At 38.1% G+C, this 13,754-nt stretch overlaps 1 protein-coding gene across 1 annotated transcript in view; it reads left to right on the top strand.

Annotated features, from left to right (window-relative positions):
* ANKFN1 (ankyrin repeat and fibronectin type III domain containing 1) overlaps positions 1-13,754 on the top strand; it is a 162,011-nt gene that overhangs the window by 22,692 nt on the left and 125,565 nt on the right. The window contains exon 4 of the mRNA XM_008011401.3: positions 1,535-1,648. Within this exon, the coding sequence (XP_008009592.3) occupies positions 1,535-1,648 (114 nt within the window). The remainder of the gene's footprint in view (positions 1-1,534; positions 1,649-13,754) is intronic.

Here is a 13,754-nt window from a genome sequence, read left to right as displayed (position 1 = left end):
TCACACTCATCTAGCACTTTCCACCCGCTATGCCCTAATGCCTAATGACCTGGATGGTCTGATGCCCTAGGTGGCTATATTTTGGGATAAGAAGGTGGAAAAATATTCGTTTGCCTGTTTGTCCAGTTTCTGCTTCAAGCTCAAGTTTAAGTTGTTTTCAACTCTCCACTGCATTTTTTATATAGAGCTATAAAGTGAACTTCAGTTAACACAGGCAACCGAAAAGAACAGTCAGTCAACTTAAGAATTATGCTTTTGTCTGCACTTCCATTCTCTTTACCAATTCTTTTTGTTAGTTTAAGAAAAGCCTTCTTTTTGGATAATACTCATTAGCACTAAAAAGTAATGCTGAGTGTAGCTCCTGATATAAAAGCAAAATATAAAATTTAAACACTTGTGAAATGTTAAACTCTCATTCTAGAAGGAGATCTTATCTAAACAGCAACAACAAAAAATTAGGCTTGAAATTTTAAATATAAGGGAAATTTCATTAGTTTGAAAATTCTCTGCCTCTGCTGTAGGAACCTTAGTTGTGATGTAGACAAAGACCAAAGACAGTGATGATGTTTTCTTAAGTACTACTGTACACTAAGTACCAAATCTAGGCCTAATCCTTTCTCTTGGAGCAAATAACTTAGCAACATTAATGAAAGTTTGATTTCAACATCAATACTCTCCAGCGAGGCTGGAGGGTGCGTGGGTTTGTTTAAAGAGATTCAGCACTTGCTTTAATAAATGCATTTGCTATTGTTCCTCATTTAGGACAAAGTAATACTAGAAACAGACATATTTTTCAGACTTGATGTCAATTTTTGTAATTTTCTAAATTATAAAACACCTTCTACGTGTTAAGCAATACCAAAAGCCATCAGGAGTCCTTTAAAACCTGAGGTTACTGGACATGACATCCACCCATAAATTTTTTTCTCAGAAAATACTGCTCATTTGTAATAGGAGAAAGCCCGAGAGCAAGGTGAGTTAGAATTCTATCAATACTGGAAAGAGGCCAGAAGTACGCATCTGAAGCCAGGGGCTGTCATCCTGGCTGTTTGTCTTCACTGTGTTCTTGAACAAGGAATTTGGCCACTTGAGGCTGCAGTTTCCTCACACCAAAAGTGAGGGTGCCGTTACTTGCCCTTCCTACCTAGCAGGGCTGCAAAAAGCCTCCAGTGAAACGATGTACTTTATAAAACGTAAGGGTGTCCACAGACAATGTAGGATCCTGCTATCCCTTCCTGCCCTTCTCTTCACTGATCCAGCCCAATCTCCTATCATGTTTGCAGGATGCTTTAGGAAGGCTTAACTGGTATTATTTACCTTTTCAGAAAATGTTCTATTGCTCAAATAAGACCCCAATGGCAACAAATAAAAGCCATTGAGACATCTAATGAAAATGTTCAAAAGCAAAAGCTATTAGGCTCTACAAACAAATGTTTCCATAGTGTGTATTTCATGGTATCCTTTGAAGAGGGAGGAACGTTGTTTGAAAAGGATTTGCTATGCTAAGATCCTTGTGTTTTTCCTTCTGTCCCAGGAGCCCCTGAGATGCCAACCAGTGTCTGTCTCATGGTAACCAGCAGCACATCACTCACTGTCAGCTTCCAAGAACCTCTTAGCGTCAATGCAGCTGTAGTTACCAGGTATAAAGGTACTGGACCCAAGACATTGTTTTCATCACTCATTCTTAAAAAAGCATCTGCTGTTTGAGAATCAATTGTGCATTTTTTGTGTATGTTTTTCCTGCTGATAGGAATGTGTATATCCCATTGACTTTTGGAGTTGAAGTATTTCCATAGGCGCTCATGTAAAGGAACAATCAAGTGACTGAGAATGTCACAGAAAGGAAGAACCACAAGACCAGGCTGTCATTTCAAGCCCCTCAATTACTGTTTCATCCATGTCTGCAGAGGTCCTGCTCTATGCACAGCATAGGGCTGGGGACAGGTCTGAGTAGGAAACACTGAAGAATCAGACTTGATCCAAGGATCTGAGGGGTTGTGATATGGAACATACTAAATAGGGGTAAAAAAACAAATAAGAACTAAAGCCAGGTAACAGGGTTGAGGTTTTTTCAGAAATGCAGATAAAGTACATTGGAAGTCAGGAAACAACAAATGGCAGATAAAATGGTGGGATCAGTAAGGGTCCCCTGGGGTGGAGGTGGCATTCAGGCCTGGCTATGAAGGATAAATAGACTTTGGACTGGAAGATACTGGGGAGAAAGTAAATTCCAAATGGAAAGGACAATGAACACAGGTATAAAAACAAGAACATACCAGAACAGGTAGAGCAAACTAAGGGAACAAGTAGAGGGAATAGAAAATAGCATGGCTCCAAATGAGCGTAGGGTCATGAGAAGGTGCAGTAAGATGTTAAGATTAAAGAAGGAAACTAGGATCAACAGATAAGGATGGAATGAGGCTTGAAATTAAGGCTCGGGAGTTTAGACTTTATGTGATGAATTCTGCAGAACCATTGAATAAGGTAGGGACAGGATCAGAGGTAGACTTTTGAAAGATCGGAGTGGTAATACTGTGTATGATTTATTGAGAGAAATACAGATTTAGAATAGAGAACGAATTATAAACCTATTCAAGAGGAAGTCATGACAGCCTGACCTGGCTACGATGGCAGCACTGGGAAAAGAAAAGGAAAGCCCAGAGGAAAAAGGTACTGCGGAAGTATTGTGATGATAACATCTAATGCTTACATAGCACCTACTATGCACCAGGCACCATTTAAAGTCGTTTAAAGTTTTAACTCTATTTAATCCTCACAATGATCTCATGAGACAAGTATTGTTATGATTCCAACTTTGCAGATGGAAAAACAGAGGCGATGAGAAGTTAAGGAATTTGCCTAAATGCTTACAACAGAGCCAGATTCATCACGTTATGCTGACTCTTGAATACGAGGAACAAAAAAGGAAAGCTATTTTCTGGATTCACAAGGATGTATGGAATTACACTGAACAGCCCTAAAAGCGGATAAAACTCTCCACACATATTCCAGGGTTCCAGGCTACAGTGTAGACTTTCTTTGCATTCAGGTCACTATGGCTCTCTCTGCCCACAAACATGTCCAAGTAGTGCACATGCCTTCCTTTCTCCTTCTCAGGACTGTCCCTCGGGGGAACTTCATACCTCTGCAAACTTTACTCTGCGCACACCCTGTAGCTTTCTTGGGTACTTAGAATTTTCCAGATAACGCCACTGTGTTTGTAACACTTTAGATAAGGCAGCATTGAATTGATTATCCCTGGATTTTCTGTATCAGTCTAAGAGAAACCAGCCTTAGGGTAGTAAGGACAGCAGATAAATGAAACCACCCAGGATGGCCCCCCACAGCCATCCTTTGAAACAGCTCTGATACCTTCTCTTGGTTGTCTGTTCTGCCAAGACTGAAATTCAGAGCAAGTGTTTGTAGACAATGTTAGATATGGGTATTTTCTTTTCTTTCTATCTCTCTCCAGCTCAGGATTTTGATGAAGAGTTTCATCAGTGCTGCCCACCTTGACATTTCCTTCTTTCTTTGATGAGTGAGCTATCAGGAACCAGTGTGTCCAGACTGTCAGCAATTTAATACTTACCCATAATGCTGGCAAATTCTATCCGCATTCACATATTAACACTTCTCATCTCAGGAGACTTGCATTTGGGTGAGGTTGAAATGAAAGGTCACAAGTGAGTTCTGTTAGAGACTGGAGGGGATTAATTAAGCATTATAAATAGAATTGTCTGTTGCATTATGGAGTAGGTTTCCTTGTGTTAATTTATAAGGTCATAAATTGAGTCCTTAACCCAACCACTCTCAAGGGTTATTTAGAACAGCTGGTAGCCTACTGTATCCACAAGGACAGCAGTGCAGTTTTTAATTCAGGGGTTGAAATCATTATTTAACTATGAAAATATTAGCAAAATTACCCTGAGACAGGATAATCATTTTATTTGCAAAAAAAGAAAGAAAAGAAAAAGAAGAAACAATTGGGAAATCTACAGAATGAAATGACAATTATCTAATTGGTTAGAGGGAAAGTTTGCCCCTGCGGTATTCAGGGTTTGGCAAAAACATCTCAGACTATTCTCCAGAATTTCTGGCTTCAGCAAAACCTCAAGCCTATTTTGACAACTCAGTGTTTTCCTCCTTCATGCTTAAGCTAGGGTGTATTTGAAAGGAAATCTAAATCCTTCTGTTTCTCATTTGTTTACACTCAATGCATCAACATATTGTTTTATAAGAGTTCGCTGATATGTAGACATCTTTTTAAGAGCATCTCTTTTGAAGTTTTCTTCACACGATGGGGATCTGAACCAGGCCAACTGCCATCACAGCTTGGAGATTAAAGGCATCAATTTCCACATCAAATCTAGGAAACAGTTTTCAGTGAGACCCACATGATTTTTTCTGAATTTCCCCCTGAATGCAGTAAAACAGGGCTAGGAGAGCTACTGTCTGTTTCTCGGTGTTTTCTCCTTGGATTCAAAGGAGGTTTGCATCTTTTGGTCTCATCTCACCCATTTTTATGGCTGACAGAGGAAAACCTGTAGTTGTTTCAGATGCTTTGATGCTTTGGACAATAGCCAGAACTTTGTTCTACATTTTCTCCTCACTGCCTTGGGTCATCTGCCTGAGCCTCTCATTTGCAGATTATGTCATTTCTCTGCAGGCCTGAGGCAGAAAACATTTGCAAAAGTGATTTTACTGTTCCTTGCAGAGTCGGGGGATGGTTAGGAAAGCATCCTGAAAGAGGTGCAGTACAATACCTCTTTTCCATCCACAAGATGTAACATTTTCTAGTTTGTTTGGGTTTTTTTTCTTCTTCTTAATCGGGCCTGGAAGTGGCCACACCTTGGGGTTTGCTAATTACAACATGCTGCAGTAGTTGCTGCATTTCCTGTGTGCAGTACCCGGGTTCTGGGTGGTAACCTTGCCCGTGTCTTTTCCTACCTCATTCCCTAACAGATTAGAAACCACCACCCTAGTTCCTTCCTACAAAGACTTGTAATAGCAAATTGTTTTACTGCTCGTCATTTGATGACATTTTTTTAAAGTAAAAAGCATCTCTCCTTGCAGAAACTGCCAGGGTCCTTCAGGAGCTCGTAGTGTATCTGCTTCTGCAGAGACCAGGCCCATATCTCTGCCAACTACCACCTTCAGTTTCTTTCTCAGGAGAAGCGGCCAAAAAATTCCAGGGAGGTGTATGAGGGCATTTCAGCTTCTAGGAAGGACAGTCTACCATTGGGACATTAAAACCCTCAGGGTCGATCATTTATAATAATAATAATGTGAACTTGATCATAACCTGATGACTTGGACCATCTTTTCTACAAGACTGGAGAAAACCCTGACCTTACAGAGCATGGGTGCCCATTGCTGTGTTATGTATTCTTTTTACCCTTTCTGTTTTTTCCTCCTACACCTTGTAGTTGAGTGGATAGTTACCTATCAAGATAAATGCATTCCATTAAAGAATATAATTATTTCTATGTTTAATTCATTGAAGGACTAATCTGATCATAGGTATGAGGTAGCTACCTTCATTACTAGACTGAAGTGATACAATTCCACAAAGCAAAAGTATTTAAAACTTTCTTTAGCCTCTTTGGGGAAAGAGAGGTGGGGAGGAGGCCAAAGGTTTGCAGATGAGAGCAACGAGGAGGAGCAGGAAATGTTGTCCAGAGGACATGAAACTTAGTGGATTAACATTTTTTGTGTTGGGGTGAAAACATGAAAGTAGGGTTAGTGACTAAATGTATGATGGAGAAAAATAACAAGTCTGGTGGGGATGAGAGGATGAAAAATGAAAGGCGACACTGCTTAAGAGTCACTTCTTCTAAGCTGCTAAGGCTTCTACATCCTTACTCATCCTACTTTCATTCACTAGTTGCTGAGTTGTCAGGATCCGGCCAATTTATTCTCCAACCATCTTGTAAACCACCTCAAAACCTTTCTCCAATAATGTATATTGTCAAGAATAGCTTTTCTGCATTTTCATCATTTAACAAAATGTTAACCCTCAAACAATATTGTATAGGAATATATGTATATATATAAAAGGTCAAGCTGGGCGCAGTGGCTACACCTGTAATCCCAGCACTTTAGAAGGCCGAGGTGGGCGGATCACAAGGTCAGGAGATGGAGACCATCCTGGCTAACACGGTGAAACCCCATCTCTACTAAAAAACACAAAAAATTAGCCAGGCGTGGTGGTGGGCGCCTGTAATCCCAGCTACTTGGGAGGCTGAGGCAGGAGAATGGCGTGAACCCGGGAGGTGGAACTTGCAGTGAGCCGAGATCGTGCCACTGCGCTCCAGCTTGGGCAATAGAGTGAGACTCCGTCTCAAGAGAAAGAAAAAAGGTCAAAGTCCTTCACCCTTCTTCCAATCATATTCATACCTCAAAGTCTATTGTGAGTTTGATGTATGTCCTTACAAATTCTTTTTCGATACATATATGCACATGGATATGTACAAAGATTTATAGTTTTGTTTGTGTGCTGTAATGCAAATATTATATTGTTTTTCTAATCCTACAACTGGAGTTTTTTCCACTCAGTGATATTTTTGCAGTTCAACAGTATAAATTACACATCTACGTAAATGTTTTTGACTTCTCTTACAGTTGTATAATATTCCTATTCCATAGAAAGGTGTAATCATTCTCCTATTGATGGATGTTGGTTATTTTAATTTTTTCTGTTATATAATGTTACAATCCTTATATGTGTCTCTCTTTGATCTGGAGAATATTTTTCTAGTATTGTTAACTAGAAGCAGAACGGACTGTTTGTGGATTCACACACTGTCCCATTGATCTGTCTATACCAGTGTTACTATCATATATACCGTAATTTTACAGTATATTTTAACATCTGGTAAGGCAAGTTCTTCAACATTACAATCTTTTGCAAAATGTCTTTATTATTCACACACATTGTCTCTTACAAATGAATTTCAGAATTGGCCTGTCAAGTTCACTTTAAAAAATCTTATTTGTTGGATTTACATCATATTCCTAAATTAATTTGGGGAGAATCTCATCCATGAGCTGTCTTCCTAATCAGGTTGAATTGTATATATTCGGAACAGTCTAATTATTTTCTTTACATAGATATTCTATACTTCCTACTGAGTTTCATGCTAGCTGTATTTTACAGTTTTTGTGGCTGTTATGAATGAACTCTCTTTTCAGGACGTTTAGTTGTGGGACAATAGAAGAGTATTGCTAATTAAAAAAACATTAATTGGCTGCTTTACTAAAATCTCTTACTAATATCTTTTTATCAGTAGATTGTCTTGCATCTCATGAGTATTTTTTTCTTTGCATATTGTCTTTAAGAAGGATGCATTTGTCTCTTTCTAATTTTTTTTTCTTTTTCTGATCTCAGTTCTTTGACAAGCATCAATGTGAATTCAGTTCCCACTATATTGTGAATAGTAGCTGTGAGAGTTGGTATCTGTCTCTCTTATCTGCTTTTAGCAAAATTCATATGATATTTTACCATTAAGTATGACTTCTACTGTAAGTTTCTGGTGGATACCCTTTATCAAATTAAAGAGGTCTTATTTTCTTACCAGCTTAGTAAAAGTGTTTTTGTTTTATTTTGTTTAAGAAAGATATGTTAAATTATATCGTGATTTTACTATATTTTTCCTAGAAATCATCATTTTCATCTGGATTACAATTATTGATACAGTGTTGTTGAACATAATGTTTAAATCACTGTGATTATAGTCCCTTTAATATTTCAAAAGCCTGTGCTTTTGTGCCTTTTCTTTTAGAATTATTGAACATTTGACTATTTTGTTGGTTTGTTTGAAGAGCTTTTTGATTCATAAAACCTATTTTTTGCTTATTTTCTATTGTATTAATTTTGGGTTTTAATGTTACCAATTCCTGTTACTTTCTATGGGCTTACTTTATTATTTCCTTACTAGTTTTGCTCTTCTTTTATTTGAAACTTAATTTACTTGTTCCTTTATTTTCCTTGTTTTCTAATCCATAGGTTTAAGGCTATAAATGTTCCCCTGAGTACTGTTTTGTCCATATCCAAAACGTTTAAAATGTGGTATTGTAAGTATCATTTATTTGTAAACTATTTGTAATTTGTTTCACTTCCATGTTAATCCAAGAGTTTTTCAAGGAATCACTTTAAATTTCCAAGTAGCCAGATTTTATTTGGTGTATTTTTATTGTTAATGTCTAATTTTATTATGCACATATTTTAAAAATCCAAAAATATGGACTGCAGTCCTTTTGGGAATTTAACATTGTTACTTGTGGCTAACTACTGAATCAGTTGTATATGTGCCATATGTGATATTTGAAAAGAGTGTATAAACTCTTTAGGTTATAAAGTATGAATGTGTGTGTGTATTGTTTAAGAACCCTGATTTTTCCTTAAAGTATTTGTCCCTTTAGTCTTTGATCTCTGAAAAAGCTGCTTGATTTGTCTTGTTTCATACAGTTTGACTTGATCTCTATTTCAGTTGTAGTTCACATTGCTTCGTCTATGTTTCCATTGCCTGCTGTCTTTTCTCTCCCTGTTGTTCTCCTTTCTAGGACATTTGCAATGCATTTGTCTCTTGTAAAGGGTATATAGTTAATTTATATGCTCAATCGAAGAGTCTGTCTTTTTTAATATACACATTTAATCGTTTTGTCCCAGGTGATATAGGGGATTTTTTTTAATTTGTGCTGAAAATCTTATAATGAAAAATAGGCAGTGGTTTACTTCATTCTTCCTACCCTCTTCTCAGAGTCAGCCACTTTTAACTTTTTTTAGTTCTATTAGTTGCCTCTAATTAATAAGCTTCTATGGCTTTTTTTTTTTTAAGATGGAGTCTCATTCTGCCACCCAGGCTGGAGTGCAGTGGCGTGATCCTGGCTCACTGCATCACTGCCCCCTCTACCTCCTGGGTTCAAGTGATTCTCATGCCTCAGACTCCCGAGTAGCTGAGACTATAGGTGCATGCTACCACCACCCGGCTAATGAGACAAGGTTTCACCATGTTGGCCAGGCTGGTCTCGAACTTCTGACCTCTAGTGATCCACTCACCTTGGCCTCCCAAAGTGCTGGGATTACAGGAATGAGTCACTGCACCCAGTCAGCTGTTTCTTGATTTGTCAATATGTATGCAATTATAGCTACAAAAGAAAAGCCCTTAACTCTCATAATATTGCACTCCTCTGCACTCCCTTATTCTCTCAATATAGCTATATTTCTGTTTTAATTGTCAATTATGTTTATACATTATGAGTGTACACATTTTTGATGTTGCAAAGTCAAGCAGTGTACTATGATTATATTTCTTTCCCATGTATTTTCTTCATATCTCTAATTACCTTTTTTCTCTTCTATATTATTTACAATCAACATATTCTCATTTCCTCTCAAATGTTCCTTTCAGAGTATTACATATTTCCCCAAGAGTAGTACCTATTTTCCCTCTCAGCGTATTCTTTACTCCTGTTCCACTACATAGTAATAACTCATTAGAGTTGCCATTAGGGAAATGCAAATTAAAACTGCAATGAACTATCACTACATGCCTATCACAGTAACAAAGAGTTTAAACATAGTGACAATAGCAAATGCTGGCAAGGGTTTGGAGAAACTAGATTGCTCATACATTGTGGGAATGTAAAATGGTACAACTCCTCTGGAAAACTGTTTGGCAATTTCTTAAACAATGGCAATTTCTTAAACAAACAAAAGAGAAAAAAAGAAAAAACAACTAAACATGCAACTACCATACATCCTACCATTTGGCATTTATCCCAGAAAAATAAAAGTTTACATTTATAGAGAAACCCGTACACAAATGTTTATAGCAACTTTATGCCTAATAGCCAAATTGGAAATAATCCAGATGTCCTTAAATTGGTGAATGGTTAAACTGTGGTATATCCATACCATGGAATGCAACTCAGCAATTAAAAAAACAAACTATTTATACATACAACAATCTGGATGAATCTTCTGAGAATTCTACTAAGTAAAAAAGGCAATCCCAGAAGTCTACATGTTACACAATTCCATTCATGGAACACTTTTAAAATGATAACAGAAATAGGGAACAGATCAGTGGTTGCCAAGAGGAGATGAGGGAGAGGGAAGAGGGTGTGTATAGCTCCCTTTCTTGTTTTCTAGCTAATGGATGCATTTTAAAATACCTTGTTTACCTTTTAAAGGATTTAGAGAGAAAAGGGATAGGTAGGCAAGTGTGTTGGTTTGGCCTCTTGATTCAAGTTCCAAGTCACTTCTCCTTCTTATTCAGGCTGTATGCTCAGTAAACATGACCTCAGACTAACATTAGCTTAAGTCAACACTTGTGGAAGTATATCTGGTATTTCAAAAAATTGTGTAAGTTAGCTAGAGACAAATATAAAACTGAGGTTTTATGTCAGTTGGAGAAGGATTATTCTTGACACTGATTTCTTCTTCTTCCTATAATATTTGGAAAATTATAGACCCACGGAGTATTAAGAAGTTTTTGGAATATGTGAGTTTTTTCCCAAGATGTGAGTTCCTTGAAGGTGGAAACCATGTCTTTTGCATTTCTTTTCCACACCTGCTACGTTACACAAGCACTGGCCTTCTTTTTGCTCTTGAATAAGTTCCCACCCATCAGGACCTTTGCACACAATGGTCCCTGTGCTGGGTACACTGCCTCTCCTACTCACTTGCCCACTGATTGTTCAGGTGTCTTTTAAAAGACATTTCTTCAGAGAAGTGTTTTCTTTTTTTAAAATATTTTTTTAAAAAAATTTTACTTTAAGTTCTGGAGTACATGTGCAGAACATGCAGGTTTGTTACATAGGTATACGTGTGTCATGGTGGTTTGCTGCACCTGTCAGCCCGTCGTCTAGGTTTTAAGCCCCACATGCATTATGTATTTGTCCTATTGCTCTCCCTCCCCTTGTCCCCCACCCCTGACAGACCCCAGTGTGTGATGTTCCCCTCCCTGTGTCCATGTGTTCTCATTGTTCAACTCCCACTTATGAGTGAGAACAAGTGGTGTTTGGTTTTCTGTTCCTGTGATAGTTTGCTGAGAATGATGGTTTCCAGCTTCATCCATGTCCCTGCAAAGGACATGATCTCATTCTTTATTATGGCTGCATAGTATTCCATGGTGTATATGTACCACATTTTCTTTATCCAGTCTATCATTGATGAGCATTTGGGTTGGTTCCAAGTCTTTGGTATTGTAAATAGTGCTGCAGTAAACATACGTATGCATGTATCTTTATAGTAGCACGATTTATAATCTTTTGGGTATACACGCAGTAATGGGATTGCTGGATCAAATGGTATTTCTGGTTCTAGATCCTTGAGGAATTGCCACGTTGTCTTCCACAATGGTTGAACTAATTTACAGTCCCACCAACAGTGTAAAAGTGTTCCTATTTCTCCACATCCTCACCAGCATCTGTTGTTTCTTGACTTTTTAATAATTGCCATTCTAACTGGCATGAGATGATATCTCATCATGATTTTGATTTGCATTTCTCTAATGCCCAGCGATGTTGAGATTTTTTTTCATATGTTCGTTGGCCACATAAATGTCTTCAGAGAATCATTTTCTAAGTATTTACTATAGACCAGGCCTATCATAAGTGCTATTATGCCCTCCACCTTTTCTTCAAAGTAATATTTACAGCTGCAAGCATCCGTTTATTTATATAGTATATTTTTAAGTTTAAACAGATTTCTTTATTATAGAACTTCTTAGAGTCTTTCACATCTAATATATATATAATAAAATATTTCCAGAATTTAATTTGACCATCACTGGATGTTTCATGGGGAAAATGTTTCGTGGAACCTTCAGAATATTTAGACCAGGAATTCTCAAACCAAGCTGAACGTTAGAATCACTGGGGATCCATGCCAGAGCCCCTTCTAAGACCAATCAAATCTGAGTCTTTGCAGGGTGAAGGCCCAAGAATACATATTTTTAAAGAGCTATTAAGTGATGCTAATGTTCATCTAGGCTGAGAACGTATGGTCAAGTTTTTAATATCTATCCCTCCCACCAGACTGTAAGTCTCATGTAAGCAAGAATGTTTTGTTCATCCCTGTATTCCTAGCATAGAATGTACCCATATATACAATGGGTACTCAATTAATTAATGTATTTATTCATTAACAATTTAGTGACAGCTATTATGTGTCAGACTATATTCTAGGCAGTGGGGATGTAGCTATAAACAAACAGACAAAAATCCCCATCTCCATGGAGCTTACATTTTATGGAGTAATAATAATATATACTAAGTGGTTCCTACATGCCAAGCCATGTTCTTACGACTTTATGTACATGAATTGACTGAATTCTCACAGCATATCTTTAGGAGGCATTATTGCCTCAATTCGTGGTTGAGAAAACTGAGATACAAGGAGGTTAAGAAATTTGTGCAAGGTCCCTTAGTAAGTAAGGGCTGAGCAGGGAGTTGAACCCATGCAATGTTGCGCAAGGGCCTATACAGTAACCACCAGCAAATCCTGGGTGATAAAATGTCTCTGAATTAACAAACAAATGCATGAATTGGTCTCTGACTCACTTAAAGCCTAAGGAAGTGTCCTGTTCATGATGGCAAGACAGTCATTTAGCCCCATCTCCCATATTCTGCTCTACCCCAACAGGTCCCTTAGAAGGCGTCTCCAGCCTTGGAGTGAATAGCTCTACACACAAGGGATGCACCTCCCAGTAGGGCAGCTTTTCCATTGTTGAATGGGAGTTTCTAACCTTTCTGTCTTGTGTCCTTCGTTTTAAAATCAGGTGGGCTGAGTCACAGATAAAATAAACACACCGTGGGCACAGCAAACACACTACAGAAACTCCTAATCTTCTCCAAATACTTCACATGGTATGGAAAAATTTCAGAACCAACCAAAAATAAACAACTGTTGAGATGATTTACAGTCTGATCAATAATCAGGCTCAGGGTCTATCTGGCTTTCTCAGTCTCAGGACTATCTACCAATCCTTTTGTTCCAGATTGTAGAATCAGGATTAGCATCAGAAGTTAGAGGAACCATATTTCAGAAAACTTCTCTAACATTTACTGTGTATCTATTATATGCCTCGCATTGTGCCAGCTCCTGTCATACGCAAAAGCTCTCTGATAACTTTCCACTGATTTTAGCTCTGACCTCCAAGAGCACCCAGGAAGTCTGAATAGCAGCTCTTCTAATATTTGAAATTGCTATCACCTTCCTCTTTCTCCTGCCTTAGGTCATTTTGTTCTAGGCTATAAAATATCCCCTGTTCCTTTCATTGGCCTTCATATGATATGGTGACTCTTTCTCCTAAGTGTAAGGCCCACAGTTAAACAAAACCTTCAGTCCTGTGGCCTGAGTGGTTCTGATACCAACAGAACTGAGTCTTTGGCCATTTGGATACGATACCTCTGAGGAATCCACCTAAAACTCTTCCTACCTAAAGTCACTGCAGGAAAGAGTCCAGTGGAAATTTCACCATTAACTCAGTCTTTAGACATGTTCTTTCCTGCCTCCAAACCTTTTCTCTGCCCAATAAACCCTTAGACATTCTTCAAAACTTTGTGCAGGCCATGCCTCACTGGCCCCCACCTCCCACCCATACAGGACCAGCCACTTACATTCTCTGTAACACTTCAGTGGCCTGCGAACACTATTTTCACTGAACACATTAGACAATATGACATTTATTTGCATGCCTGTCTCTATGGATAACTTGAGGGCAAAAAGAAATTACACCTTATTAACT

Source organism: Chlorocebus sabaeus, chromosome 16 (genome assembly GCF_047675955.1).
Source record: "Chlorocebus sabaeus isolate Y175 chromosome 16, mChlSab1.0.hap1, whole genome shotgun sequence".
Classification (NCBI taxonomy): Eukaryota; Metazoa; Chordata; class Mammalia; order Primates; family Cercopithecidae; genus Chlorocebus; species Chlorocebus sabaeus.
Note: the sequence above shows the minus strand (reverse complement) of the source record. Positions and strands in the feature narration are given on the sequence as shown.